At 48.5% G+C, this 15,595-nt stretch overlaps 1 protein-coding gene across 1 annotated transcript; it reads right to left on the bottom strand.

Annotated features, from left to right (window-relative positions):
• Positions 1-3,478: 3,478 nt before the first annotated feature.
• Positions 3,479-14,558, bottom strand: PRAF2 (PRA1 domain family member 2). Its single transcript, XM_035140915.2, has 3 exons — positions 14,335-14,558; positions 9,808-10,025; positions 3,479-5,385 (listed from the first exon to the last, which is right to left on the bottom strand). The coding sequence occupies exons 1-3, from the start codon at positions 14,511-14,513 to the stop codon at positions 5,246-5,248; spliced, it is 537 nt and encodes a 178-aa protein (XP_034996806.1). The 5' UTR covers positions 14,514-14,558; the 3' UTR covers positions 3,479-5,245.
• Positions 14,559-15,595: the final 1,037 nt, after the last annotated feature.

The raw sequence follows: 15,595 nt of genomic DNA, 5'->3' as shown, positions 1-15,595 counted from the left end.
TGCTGCTCCTGCCTGCGGCCTGCCTGTGGCCTCCTGCCGGCCTGGTCAGGAGATTGAGGTAGATGTATTAATCAATGGGTTGATTCAATATGAGGAAATTTTATAAGTTCACTTGATGGGAGCAACACACATGAAACCATACAGGTGTCCTAATGAGGGAGTCAGAGTTTTGCCCATTCCCAGTAATCAAGGCAGCCCAAACTCAAAGTTATTTTTATAATGACGAGGATGACATTGGGGCCTCATTATTAATTATTATTTACATCAGGCACTGATTATGATTTATGGTACACTGGGGCCCTGATTAATTTTCTATGGCATTTTGGGGCATTGATTATTGGGCATAGCAAATTTTGCTATGGGGCCCTCTGATTTCTAATTACGTCCCTGTTTTGCGGCTCCCAGTTTATTTATTTTCTTCGGAAACGGGTCCAAGTGGCTCTTTTTCTCTTAAAGGTTGCAGACCCCTGCCATGGACCATAGCACGCCAGGCACTCCTGTCTTCCACTGACTCCCAGAGTTTGGTCAAACTCATATTCCTAGTTCGGAAACTTACTGGGAGCCAATGTAGGTCTTTCAGGACCGGTGTTATATGGTCTCGGCGGCCGCTCCCAGTCACCAGTCTAGCTGCCACATTCTGGATTAATTGCAGTTTCCGGGTCACCTTCAAAGGTAGCCCCACGTAGAGTGCATTGCAGTAGTCCAAGCGAGAGATAACTAGAGCATGCACCACTCTGGCGAGACAATCCACGGGCAGGTAGGGTCTCAGCCTGCGTACCAGATGGAGCTGATAGACAGCTGCCCTGGACACAGAATTGACCTGCGCCTCCATGGACACCTATGAGTCCAGAATGACTCCCAGGCTGCGCACCTGGTCCTTCAGGGGCACAGTTACCCCATTCAGGACCAGGGAGTCCTCCACACCTGCCCGCCTCCTGTACCTCTGTCTTGTCAGGATTCAACCTCAATCCGTTAGCTGCCATCCATCCTCCAACCGCCTCCAGGCACTCACACAGGACCTTCGCTGGTTCCAATTTAAGAGAGAGGTAGAGCTGGGTATCATCTGCATATTGATGGACACCCAGCTCAACCCCCCCCCCCCCCGATGATCTCTACCAGTGGCTTCATGTAGATGTTAAAAAGCAGCAGTTATGAGCACTTCGCAATGCCCATAACTAGCCCTACAGTGGTACCTCGGGTCACGAATTTAATTCATTCCGGAGGTCCGTTCTTAATCTGAGGCGTGCTTTCGCTAATGGGGCCTCCTGCTGCCGCCGCGTGATGATTTCCGTTCTCATCCTGGGGCAAAGTTTGCAACCCAGAGCAACTACTACCAGGTTGGCGGAGTTTGTAATCCGAAGCATTTGAAACTCAGGGTACCACTGTATTTTGTTGGAAGGAAGTCCCAGAGATGTTAGGTATGCTTAAGGTGGCAACCACCTTAAGCGTTAGAACAGTTCATTTTGCTTCCTCAGTTGATGGTTGGCCAGCATTAAAGGCATCTGTGACAGACATTTCATATCTCCTCAAGCAGAGTGATTTTAAATTGGGTTCACTTATACAGGCATTTGGAGACCCAGGTGGCGCTGTGGTTAAACCACTGAGCCTAGGGCTTGCTGATCAGAAGGTCGGCGGTTCGAATCCCTGTGACGGGGTGAGCTCCTGTTGCTTGGTCCCAGCTCCTGCCAACCTAGCAGTTCGAAAGCATGTCAAAAATGCAAGTAGATAGCTAGGAACCGCTACAGCGGGAAGGTAAACGGCGTTTCCATGTGCTGCTCTGGTTTGCCAGAAGCGGCTTAGTCATGCTGGCCACATGACCTGGAAGCTATACGCCGGCTCCCTCGGCCAATAATGCGAGATGAGTGCGCAACCCCAGAGTCGGTCACGACTGGACCTAATGGTCAGGGGTCCCTTTACCTTTACCTTATACAGGCATTTAGCCCTCAAGGCTGAGAGATGCCTCCTGACCCAACTTCTACTGCAGTGTTCCTAGAGTGTGTTCCAATTGGGAGAAAATCAACGTTTTCACAAATTGCAGTTCCTCGGAAAATAGTGTGGGGAGGTTTGTAATTATAATATAGAAAAATAGCTCTTAGTTGTGGCTATCAGATGCTGTATCCCATTAACTCAAGGATGCATGGCCACAAATGAGAGAAAACTGCATGCTTTGGGTAGGAGGACCCTAATGAAATAATTGGCATGGCCCGCTGAAGCAGGAGGGTTGACTAGGCTCCCTTCAGACCTGGGGGAGCTGCTGACTGAATTTCATCCGATGGAATGCAGTTTCCGATTTGCCTACTTTTGTTTTTAAGCTCACATTGTCATAGTCAACCTGTGACAACTTGTTGGTTAGTGCCATGTGTTTTCTTCTCCTCTGTAAAACAATTGGGGGGGGGGTAGTGTTGGAAAGCAAGTCCTGAAAATACTGTGTTGCCTGGGGGATAAAAAGGTGAACGGAGAATGTCTCTGCTGTTAAGTTCAAAATGACTTTTAAAGCTCTAAACGGCTTTGGCCCTGTATACCCGAAGGAGCATCTCCACCCCCATCAGTCAGCCTGGACAGGGAGATTCAGCACCGAGGGCCTTCTGGCGGTTCCCTCACTGTGAGAAATGAAGTTACAAGGAACCAGGCACAGGGCCTTCTCGGTAGTGGCACCCACCCTATGGAATATCCTCCCATCAGATATCAAGGAAATAAACAACTATCTGACTTTCTGAGACATCTGAAATAAGCCCCTTATAGGGAAGTTTTTTTAATATTTTGTGGGAAGCTGTCCAAAGTGGTTGGGGCAGCATATAAATATTACTATTATTCTATTCAGTCCAACTGCCCTCACCTTTAGCAAGCTGGCCCCAAGAAATAGGAAGAAAAGAGTGGGTACCCAACCACGCTCCCAGGAAGGAGGGGACGAGACTGATCTCGCCATTAGGCAGGGTGAGGTGAGCAGGTTTTTGGGTGTTGTGAAAGCAACTTGTTATGGAATTACTTTGTGGGATTTTCTGACTGCCAAAATAACTTGGCTGGCCCTGGGAGCTATACGGCCGGACTCAGGGAGAGGGGAGGGCATTTGCTGATCTGCCGTGGGCAGCAAAACATCTTGGACCGGTTCTGAACACAAGAAGAACCTTGAGGGATCAGGCCAAGAGCTAATCCTGACCTCAGAGTGGCCAACTTCTGGAATCCTACAGGTTCCCCAGCTGTGATGTAAGAGAGGACCTTTGAGCACTGGCAAGTGTTGTAGAAATACGTATATAAATGCTGGCACTGCTGTTGAGCACACAGATGGCTGAAACCAAAGCACAACCTATGGAGAGAGCCATGAAACAACTCCTTCAGCTATGGATTCCTGGTCTTATACATACAGGGCTGGATTCAGCGAAACAGATGCACTAGCAGGAACCAGCACAAAGAGTTTCTGCTAGCATAACAGCCCTTGTCGTCCAAAATTGGTTCGGGGGATGGTTAGAGAACCCCTAGAAGAACGGGCAGGGGGGGGGAGAGGGGAGATTGTCCCGTCCGGCAAGCAGAAATGCTTGCTGGCACAGAAAGATCAAATTAGCACAAGGTTTAATCGAGGGGCCCATTGGCAAAAAGGGTCATGAATCTGGTGAGAGAGATTGAAGGAATCCACTGCTGGGAGTAGGGCTCCTGAAAGGCAAGAGAGAGTAAAAGGAGGTGCGATTCATGGAAGTTGCAATGCTTGTGCTTGTTTTTTCCTTCCTCATGCACACAAAATTGAGGGGTACAGGGGAGGTCACCTCCCCTTCACTCACTCACACACACACACACACACACACACACACACACAGAATGAGAGAGACTTAGTGATTGAGTCATTTTTTTTTTCAATCAATAACATTTTTTAGCAAAAAAAAAGTGCCATACAGAGGGTTTTGAAACGGATTTCCTCCCAATAAATGTAAACCGCATATAGAAGAAATGGAGAGGTACAATATTCGAACCCCTTGGACAGTTGTTATTTTTGGCAATGCTTGTAGAACCTCCAAGCGCCTTCATTTTATTAAAACATCCTACCTACCCTTCAGCTACATCTTTTAAAGACACACTATTCCATTGTTTGGTTCATTCACGGAACTTTTGAATACTATAAGGACTCCACAAAAGACAAGGAGTCAAACTTTGCCCTGATTGGTCTCTGGAAATGGCTAGACGACCCTCTTCTGCTTCTCTTAAGAACCTCTCGAAGTTTGCCTGGGCTGGAGGTTCCCTCTGCGGAGCGGAATGTATATGTTGCTAGACAGCTTCTGAACTTCGGAGTGTTACACAATCCATAAGATAAGGGAAACCCGCAGAGTTAATGAATTACTAGCTCAATGGCCAGCGACATAGCTGTAGTTCGAGAAAAGGCTCCCCATTTCTGACTTAGCTAGCTAGAGCTTTCTCAAAATGACTTTCCCCTTTACCTCCATCCAAACCGAACTCTTGCCTAATCTCCCTTTTCTGTAAACAAGAGGCCAGGTGTTCTACAGAAGACCACCTCGGCTCCGCCATTAACACAATGGGCAGGCTGAGGCAAGCGGCTCTCTTCCAGCCCCCACCTCCCTCTAGCTGCAATGTGGGGATAAAATACTGACCTGCACGGATGCTGAAAGGATTACATGCTGTAGGTGGAGCACTTGGGAGTGTCTGGGAGCTGCTATATAAATGCTAAGTAATGCTATACTAGTAAATACTAAAGTTCGCCCGTGCTTGGAATAATTGGAACGAGGCTCCTTTTTAATTGGTCGGCTGGCTACTATTCTTTGCTCTAGGATCAAATCCTGATCCTTGGGTCGTTTGTTTGTTTTAAATGTGTCTAGGCATACCACAGTCTAACATTTTACACCAGTTTTTTTTGGTAATAAAAAAGATAATACAGTCTTGTCTTTCATAAATCTTATTTTCAGCTTTTTCTCCCTTTCTCATGCACTGGAACCTTTCTAAAATTAAACAGTCCCAGTACTTAATACTTAACGGCCAGTAAGAAATGCTACCTTGATTTCCAGTCTATTTGCTGTTCCCCTTCTACTCTGCCCCATTCATTGGGGAGAGGGAGTCTCAATGGCCATCTGCTCTGATCCACAGGACACAGGCTGCCTCTTGCATGAGCTCATAGCTGGGCCGCTAGGTTGGGTTAAGTGAACAGACAGCACACAGGATAGGGATCAGAAAGGGGGAAAGTGAACAGTCAATGGAAGGAAGGTAGCCTGTTTCCAAAGGGGAAAGGGAGAATTAAGGGAATCGTCTAGGATCCGGCTTCCTGTTCCTGTCCTAGAGCTTCCAGGAGCAGACCCACGGGAGTGCGCTTGAGTCCGATGCTCTCGATCTTGTTCTCAATCTTGTTTTTGAGGTTCCGGAGCCGCAGGGAAGCATGGATGAGGGTCACTGCAGGGTTGGGGGAGGTAGAAGGGAAATGAAGTGTTAGAGGCAAAGCAAGGGAAAAGAAATAACTTCTGTTCTCCTGCTACAGATCTCTCCCTTCAAGAAGAGAAACAGGAGAGACTAGCACCATGAGAGCCAAGGGAGTTGCAGGCAGTTCCACAGGAGGAATCGGGTCATTCCTCCAGAGCAGAAATGCCAAGCTAGAGTGCTTGGCATCATCTCAACTGTCTCTCCAGCTTTGCTGGAGCAGCCGCAAAGCAACCGTGCCAAAAACAACCTATTAAAAGTAAGCTTCCTGCAAAAAAGATTCCCAAGAGGGTCGGTCATCTGCTTAGGGATACAGTGGAAAGGGAATTCAACTTGAATTGGGAGCAGGAGATTCAATTCCCTGCTTGGGTTGACCAAATCACTACTGGCCTACTGACAAGAGTGGAATCTACACACATATGAAAAAAAGCTGTGAAAATGCTTTTTAAAAAAACGTTTTGAGAATATATTTGAAAAATATATTGAATTTGCCATAGCTCACCATCACCCTGGTGTCACATTTGTATATTGCACTTTACAACACACTTGAAACGTTTTATTTGCAGCTGTATAGCCACGTATATAGACGCGGGTTGGGCTGTGGTCTAAACCACAGAGCCTAGGGTTTGCTGTTCAGAAGGTCGGCGGTTCAAATCCCCGCGACGGGGTGAGCTCCCGTTGCTCGGTCCCTGCTCCTGTCAATCTAGCAGTTCGAAAGTACGCCAAAGTACAGTACAGGTAGATAAATAGGTCCTGCTCCAGCACGAAGGTAAACGGCGTTTCCATGCGCTGCTCTGGTTCGCCAGAAGCGGCTTTGTCATGCTGGCCACATTAGGAACATTAGGAAGAACTTCCTGACAGTAAGAGCTGTTCGGCAGTGGAATTTGCTGCCCAGGAGTGTGGTGGAGTCTCCTTCTTTGGAGGTCTTTACGCGGAGGCTTGACACCTTTAAGTGGAGGCTTTAGAAGATTCCACCTAAACATTAGGAAGAACTTCCTGACAGTAAGAGCTGTTCGGCAGTGGAATTTGCTGCCCAGGAGTGTGGTGGAGTCTCCTTCTTTGGAGGTCTTTACGCGGAGGCTTGACACCTTTAAGTGGAGGCTTTAGAAGATTCCACCTAAACATTAGGAAGAACTTCCTGACAGTAAGAGCTGTTCGGCAGTGGAATTTGCTGCCCAGGAGTGTGGTGGAGTCTCCTTCTTTGGAGGTCTTTACGCGGAGGCTTGACACCTTTAAGCGGAGGCTTTAGAAGATTCCACCTAAACATTAGGAAGAACTTCCTGGCAGTAAGAGCTGTTCGGCAGTGGAATTTGCTGCCCAGGAGTGTGGTGGAGTCTCCTTCTTTGGAGGTCTTTACGCGGAGGCTTGACACCTTTAAGCGGAGGCTTTAGAAGATTCCACCTAAACATTAGGAAGAACTTCCTGACAGTAAGAGCTGTTCGGCAGTGGAATTTGCTGCCCAGGAGTGTGGTGGAGTCTCCTTCTTTGGAGGTCTTTACGCGGAGGCTTGACACCTTTAAGCGGAGGCTTTAGAAGATTCCACCTAAATATTAGGAAGAACTTCCTGACAGTAAGAGCTGTTCGGCAGTGGAATTTGCTGCCCAGGAGTGTGGTGGAGTCTCCTTCTTTGGAGGTCTTTAAGCGGAGGCTTGACAGCCATATGTCAGGAATGCTTTGATGGTGTTTCCTGCTTGGCAGGGGGTTGGACTAGATAGCCCTTGTGGTCTCTTCCAACTCTATGATTCTATGCTGGCCACATGACCCAGAAGCTGTACGCCAGCTCCGTCAGCCAGTAAAGCGAGATGAGCGCAGCAACCCCCGAGTCGTCCGCGACTGGACCTAACGGTCAGGGGTCCCTTTACCTTTCTAGCAGCGTCCAAGGTCACTTGCAGGCATGTGCCAGGGGCAGGTTGCTGGCACCCGGGGCAGGGCAAGGATTGCACAGTCCCTGCTGGCCTCGGGAGCCCGGCAGCACTGGGCCATCGCCTCCAAGGCTCCCTTGCGTGCAGGAGCCCAGTGGAGGAGACAGCGTGGCATTGCTGCCACTCTGCCCTTCCTCTCCACTGCATCCACCCCGGGTCGGGAGCTGTGGCCTGGTAGCGCTGGGCCAATGCTGAGCAAGGGGCCTCTGAAGCTCCCTGGCACACTCCGGGGACCAGCAGAGGAGGGGAGTAGCACTACAACCAGTGCCACCGCTCCCTCCCTTTTTGGTGGGCAGTGGCAGCAGCGCCCCCCCCTCTTCGGAGGTGTGGGGCACAGACGGGTGTCCCTTCACTGGCCATGAGAAGAAGGAGACGCCGCTGCCACCACAGCCCTGAAGGACCAGCTCCGGTACGGCTTGCCTCCCCATGGCTCCGACCACAATGAGGGAGCCTGTCGTGGGGGTGCTTAGCTGCACCCCCTCAAAATTGTGCTCCTAGGGCCACAGCCCCACTATGCCCCTGGGATGTGCCCCCGATGCTTTGACCTGAGCTTCAGAGACCTAGGATGGGGTCTGCAGGACAGTGACGTTGAGAAAGCCTCGTGGACAGGCCTGCGATAAAGACCCAAGTAGCAGTTCATTCATCCAGGGCAAAAAACCCAAGGCTAGAGTCGCCCTTTCTTCTCTACCACAGGCTTTCCTAGGAGCTATAGGGAGATTTTCCATCATTCTACTCAATGAGTGTGAGAAGGAGAAAGACAGGCCAACACAGCCTGGGCTGTCAGTAAAAGGTAAAGGGTAAATGGACCCCTGACCATTAGGTCCAGTCGTGACCGACTCTGGGGTTGCGCACTCATCTCGCATTATTGGCCAAGGGAGCCGGCGTATAGCTTCCAGGTCATGTGGCCAGCATGACAAAGCCGCTTCTGGCGAACCAGAGCAGCACATGGAAACACCGTTTACCTTCCCGCTGTAGCGGTTCCTATTTATCTACTTGCACTTTGACGTGCTTTCGAACTGCTAGGTTGGCAGGAGCTGGGACCAAGCAACGGGAGCTCACCCCGTCACAGGGATTCGAACCGCCGACCTTCTGATCAGCAAGCCCTAGGCTCAGTGGTTTAACCACAGCGCCACCTGGGTCCCTTTTTTATTTTTTATTAGGCTGTCAGTACCCTTGCCTAATAAAAAACACTGTAAAATAAAATGCTGAAAGCAAAATAAACCAGGCAGAGAGAGCAAATTTGCATGATTTCACTTACATTGGATGGCTCTTTCTGCATTTTTAATTACTGTGTATACTTTATTCTGGATAAAGGAAGGAGCCATGCAAACCACAGAAGCCCCACAACTGGCTCCTACTCATCAAAAGATTTCAGCCGTTGCGCCAAACACTTTTAAGCTTAACTTCTCAACCACCAGCACCAGAATCTTACTTTTTTTAAAAAAGTGAAAGCTGAGAGACTCTGGACTTAATACCATATGATGTAGGTTTTTCTGGGCTCCAGCAACATTGCAGCATGCACTGAGCCCTAACTGTATCGTGGAAACACTGCAGGGGAGAACTGATCAGTTTGTAAATATAGGACATTTTGTCTTACATACATATTACAGAAGGAAGTGTCTGAGCATCAACCTAGCCCTGGCCTTTGTAGAATTAACAAAAGTCAGACTGGAATATAGATTAACACCAGCCTTAAGCCAACCATAGCAGCTGTTCAATGAACAAATTTAATAGCCATGCAGTGATGCAACTTGTTTTGATGTTCAAAGGAACAGGCAACTTAGCCATGTAGGAAGGTTTGTCTTCAATCTACCTACCTATGTGGAGGTTTGTGCAGAATATGGGGTCCAGCACATTGGGGAGGTAGACCTCTGAGCACCGGGGCTTTTTGCGGGTGTTGTGTGTTTTCAGATTCATCTGAACCTCTAGGACAGGGGTGGCCAACTCCTAAGAAACTGCGATCTACTCACAGAGTTAAAAACTGGCAGTGATCTACCCCCTTTTGGGGGGTTTAGGTCAAAGTTGTTGAGCTTTAAGGAGGAAGGCCGATTTTGGGGGGGGTGGGGGTCAAAGTTTTTTCAGGGAGGAGGCAAAACGTTGAGCTTTTTAGGGGAGCCACAGTTGTTCAGCTTCTTTGGGGGAGCCAATGTGATCTACCACAGACGTCCAGTGATCTACCGGTAGATCACGATCTACCTGTTGGACATGCCTGCTCTAGGAGAACTAGAGGTTTGTTTATTTCAAGAGAAAGCTAAGATACTGTGGTTTCCATGCCAGAATAAATTCTACGCAGGAAGGGTCGGAGAATGCAGATTGTTCTGCTTATTGCACTACTGAATTATTCTATAGTTAAGCTAAAGTTCCATGCAAACACTGACAGAGCACTAGATATGCAAGATCTCAGCAACGAGACACAACAATTACGTAACCTGGGTCATCCATGCCACGGCTACCCCACTTCCCTTTCGGGACTTACGCGTTATGGGCAGAGCGATGAAAAACAAGAAGGTGGCGGAGCCGTCGAGAAGAGACACCAGAAAGTACGCAGAGCCGAGGATGGTAAGGAGGCAGGTGCCAGGGTAATTCCGCCGGAAGCGTCGCACGGGAGCCTTGTTTTCAGCCGCCCAGATGAAGCCCACAAAGATCAGCGTCACGAGAGCAGCGCTCAGCAGAGTCAACAAGGGGCGGAAGTACCTGCAAGGAAACGGGCAGGGTGGGAAGCAGGAATGCAATGTCAATTCCATTTAAGGGGTGCCCACTTGAATAAAACATTGTGGGGCCCAGGTCAGCCCCACCCCGCATCACCGATCACATGACACAGTGCACAAACTCCATTTGGATGGCAATGCCCATCAACTTTGGGGCAGGGCAGCCCCCTCAAATATTTTATTGTGGGGGCCGAAGCCCCCACGGGCTTCTGAGAGTTGGCTCCTACGATTCCATTTAAAGACAATATATTCTGTTAGCATGAGGTGGTCTTGTGGGCTGGTCCTTACTTTTAACACCCGTTTTAAGTAGCAGTCTTTATTATTTGGCCAGAGAACTTGTCAAGATAGTGAGTAAGGGCCCTTTTTGCTCTCGTTCCCACCCCCTATCACACTGTGGAATACTCCCCCTAAAGAAGCTAGTCTGCCCACTGACTTTAGCATCTTTCTGGCGCCATGTCAATGTTTTTCTTTTCTCCCAGACTCTTTCCTGTTGGTTTGTCATTTTCTGGTGATTGTGCTGATATTACTGGGTGGTTGGTGAGTTTTAATTGCTGGGATTTAGTGTACGATCACTTATAATGGTTGTTTATTGCTGCTTATTTTTATGGGATTTTGTATTTTGTCATGTGCACTATATTTTTTTGCTGCAATTTGCCTTAAAACCCTTTTGGCATGGGATGATGAACAATTGCATAGAAGACAGATCAATAAGCTTTGTTTTCAAGAGATCACCACGAGTCCTGCTAAAAATAATGCAGATATCAGAGAACCTTGGCAGAAATGATTTTGCAACACTGATTCTGCTATTTCTTGCTTCTCACGGGGCTAAATGGAACATTGCTGTTTCACTGCTGGTATATGCAGCTTTACAGTCGCACCTAATCTAGGGTTGCCATACGTCCAGAATTTCCTGGACTTAGCCGGTATTCAGTCCTCGTAAACAGATTTCCGGGTGGAAATTGCTGAAATGTCTGGCAAAATCCGGCTGTATGGCAGCCAAAGTCGGTAGTGTAGATTTTGGCTAATTTCATAAAAAAAATAGTTCCAAAACAAGTTCAACAACTTGGCCAAAAAGAAAAAAGGGGGGGGGGACAGCTCAACAACTTTTGTGTCCGGATTTTCACTTTTAGAAATATGGCAACCCTAATCTCCATCTCTGTTCTGTCGGAGTGCCTGCCATTCACCTCTCCTGCAAGGACATCCTTTTGGTCCTCTTAATAATCCACTCTGCATTTCACCATCCTGAACTATTTGGTATCACCCACAACCTCACCGCTTACTTGGAAGGGAGAAACTTCTGTTCTCAGAAGCCATGTTTCCAGCCCAATACCATTGTTATAAGAATTTTAAGGTCTCAAATACAGAATAATCATAAATGCACACATATCTAAATATATGAACCATATGTCTGAAATAGTATGAGAGAGCAATCCTGAAGCCATTTTGACTCTCCCAATGACCTCAGATATTCCTCTGCAGTAAGGGAGGCAGATGGGGAAAGCCTTCCCATTGTCTTTTTGTTTACAAATCCTGTCTTAAGGGCGTATTTGTGTGTGAATAGGGTGAGACTGTGACCTGGATCCAGGAACTAAACTAAAGTATTAACCATCAGAAAAGAATGGCCAGGCTGCCCAGGTAATGCAATCAGTGACCATTATCAGGTATCCTGGCAAAAAAATAATTTCTGCACAGAAGGAAACTGCCTCCTTCTGTAATGCATGTGTGATGTTTTGGGGTGGTGGTCTTGGGCTCAGTGCCAGATTTACATATAAGCTAAGCAAGCTATAGCTTAGGGCCCCACTCTCTTGGGGCACCCCAAAAAATAAAGGAAATAAACCCTGGGTGTACATTTCCAAAATATAAGATAAAAAACAAATAAAATGAACAGTGTGCATTTCACTATTAATATACTTCTTAATTGTATTTCAGTTCAACAATTACTTCGATAAAATACATATTTTGCTACAGTATGTGCAAATGGCTTTAGATACCTATTAGGTCCATAAATTACCATATAGCATACATTCAACACAAAAAACCAGTGACAATTTGTTGTTGGCAAAGGACAGCTGGACATATAAAGGGCCCTGTTACCTTCTGTAGCTTAGGGCCTCATCAAAACTGTGGTAAAGCCAGCCCTGCTTGGGCTACAGGGTGGGCAATTTCAAAAGTCGGTAAGGGCTTGCGCACCATTGTTCGGGGTTCTCCTCCCTCCTGCGTGTGGTGAGTGGGGACCCTGTTGAAACAGTTCCTTGAATAAAGATCAGGTCGCTTTGCTTCTCAATATACTCTGGATGGCCTTTGTTATTTTCTCCTACCGATAGGGAACCCACTTAAGGACTCTATATGGGCTCCGGAGTACCCCATAAGGGGAAGGGAGCAGGGTTTTTTTTGTAAAACACAACCGGTATATATGTCTACTGGGAAGTAAAAGGTAAAGGTAAAGGAACCCCTGACCATTAGGTCCAGTCGCGGACGACTCTGGGGTTGCGGAGCTCATCTCGCTTTCCTGGCTGAAGGAGCCGGCCTACAGCTTCCACTCGTCATGTGGCCAGCATGACTAAGCAGCTTCTGGCGAAACCAGAGCATTGCACGGAAATGCCGTTTACCTTCCCACTGGAGCGGTACCTATTTATCTACCTGCACTTTGATGTGCTTTTGAACTGCTAGGTTGGCAGGAGCAGGGACCAAACAACGGGAGCTCACCCCGTCGCAGGGATTTGAACCGCCAACCTTCTGATCGGCAAGCCCTAGGCTCAGTGGTTTAACCCACAGAGCCACCCATGTCCTCTACTGGGAAGTAAGTTCCAGTAAATTCCACGAGACCTACTCTCATGTAACTGTGTATAGGAGAGGGAAGAGAGTATTGGGGGTGGGGGAGCATGTTTGGAATCCTGAACAATTTGACCCCATCTCAACAATTTGACTGCCCTTCCCACTTGCCCATTGTTGAACAGCTACTAAACTAAGGAACACAGGATAGGGGTGGGGAAGTGCAATCTTAGGCTCTTGCATTGACAAAGCTTCCTGGGGTTGGATAAAATGACTCTCCCAGCTCTACAATTCTATGATCGAGCTCAGGGCTCAGTTTAAGAGAAGCACTACTGGGCCTGCTTGGCCATCCCTATGCTTTTAACCACAGTCCCCCGTACACGCAACCCTTTTCCCGGTTGGAGAGGAGTCGTGGCCAAAAGCTCTGTCATCTTACCGCTACAGGCACCGCAAGAGCAATAAAATGAAAGGAAGTGAGGAGGGGAGGTTAGGAAAGCGGCAATTCCACCTTGCACATCTCTTTCCCCCTCCTACCCATAGGGATTTCTTTAATGGAGAAGCAGCCTGCATCCCTGCCCTATTGCGCTAGACTACACTTCCCTTCATCCCTTCCCTCTGGCCACTTTGGCTTCGCCTGATGGGAGTTGGAGTCCAACAGCATCCAGCTGCGGGGACTCCTCCATCCCCGGCTTACAGCATCTGCAACCCGTTTAAGCCACTGTGGATGGGTACACAAAGGAGAGCCAAACACATGGTAGTAGCCGGGGGGGGGGGGGGGCAGGGGGCAGCTGCCCCCCCTAAATCAATAAAAATGCATAGCAAACTGAGGTTCTGCCCCAACAAAAGGCCTGCTCCCCCCCAAAAAAACCAACAAAAATCCTGGCTACGCCCATGGACAAAGCCAGAACATGCATTAAATGATCCACTGCCCGATTTACATATAAGCTAAACAAGCTATAGTTTAGGGTCCCACTCTCTTGCCCCCCCCCCCCAAAAATATGTTGTTGTTTAGTCGTGTCAGACTCTTCCTGACCCCATGGAGCAGAGCACGCCAGACACCCAAAAATACACTACTTCTTCATTATATTTCAGTTCCACAATTACTTTGATAAAATACATACAGTATTTTGTTATGTGCAAATGGCTTTAGATAGCTATTAGGTCCCTAAATTGCCGTATAGCATACATATTCAATCAACAACAACAAAAACCAGCGACAATTTGTTGTTGACAAAGGACACCTGGACATATAAAGGGCCCCATTACCTTCAGTAGCTTAGGGCCTCATCAAACCTAAATCCGGCCCTGATTAAATCCCCCAACTCAAGGAATTTGGGGTTTCACCCCGGATTTAACCCGCTTCAACCCCCCCCCCCAACCTGCGCATCGTCTCGCCCCGAGGATGCCCGGCGTGCGCCGCCGACAGCGCACGAGCGAGCGCAGCTTTCGCGGCCCCTGCTACCCGTCCCCTGCTGCTGCTGCAACCACCGCCGCCGCCGCCGTGGCCCCCGCGCCGGACTGACCCTCCGAGCAGCAGCCCCGTGCCCAGCACCAGCAGGTAGTTGCTCTGGTAGTACAGGAGGTTGTTGACGACGCGGTTGTGCCAGCGCTGCAGGTCTCGCACGTCCGGCGGAGCCAGCCGGCTGGAGCCCAGCAAGAAATCCTCCAGCGCCCGCACCGGCGGCAGCCGCACCTCGGACATCTTCGCTCGCGGGCGGCGGCGGGGACTGGACTACCAGCCCCAGGATGCATCGCGGCGAGCACAGGCCTCGCCGCGAGGAGAGATGGGAATTGCAGTCCCGGCGGTGGGAACTGGGCTCGCATCCAGAGCCGGATGTAGCCTACGCATAATAACAAGCTAGAGCTTAGGGCCCCACTCTCTTGGAGGTCCCCCCAAAAAATAAAAGGAAATAAACAACACCTGGATGTACATTTCCAAAATATAAGATAAAAAACAAGTAAAATGAAACCTACATACAGCGACAGTGGCAAATGGCTTTAGATACCTATTCGTTGTTTAGTTGTGTCCGACTCTTCGTGACCCCATGGACCATAGCACGCCAGGCACTCCTGTCTTGCACTGCCTCCTGCAGTTTGGTCAAACTCATGTTGGTGGCTTCGAGAGCACTGTCCAACCATCTCATCCTCTGTCGTCCCCTTCTCCTTGTGCCCTCAATCTTTCCCAACATCAGGGACTTTTCCAAGGATTCTTCTCTTCTCATGAGGTGGCCAAAGTATTGGAGCCTCAGCTTCACGATCTGTCCTTCCAGTGAGCACTCAGGGCCGATTTCCTTCAGAATGGAGAGGTTTGATCTTCTTGCAGTCCATGGGACTCTCAAGAGTCTCCTCCAGCACCACCAATTCTCCGGTGATCAGCCTTCTTTATGGTCCAGCTCTCACTTCCATACATCACTACAGGGAAAACCATAGCTTTAACTATACGGACCTTTGTAGGCAAGGTGATGTCTCTGCTTTTTAATATGCTGTCTAGGTTTGTCATTGCTTTTCTCCCAAGAAGCAGGCGTCTTTTAATTTCGTGACTGCTGTCACCATCTGCAGTGATCAAGGAGCCCAAGAAAGGAAAATATTGAACTATGGCAAATATTGAACTATGGCAACCCTACAATAACATCAAAAAAACCAACCCCAACCGTATTTTAAAACACACACAAGTTTAGCTTTTTGATTGTTATTTTAAAGCTTTATTTTAAGACGAGCATAAAAGTGCCTGCAGTTTTGGGTGGAATAATAAGCACTCAGCCCACTGTGATCAGGGCACTTTGC

Source organism: Zootoca vivipara, chromosome 16 (assembly GCF_963506605.1).
Source record: "Zootoca vivipara chromosome 16, rZooViv1.1, whole genome shotgun sequence".
In the NCBI taxonomy this organism is placed as follows: Eukaryota; Metazoa; Chordata; class Lepidosauria; order Squamata; family Lacertidae; genus Zootoca; species Zootoca vivipara.
This window is presented reverse-complemented; position numbering and strand designations above follow the sequence as displayed.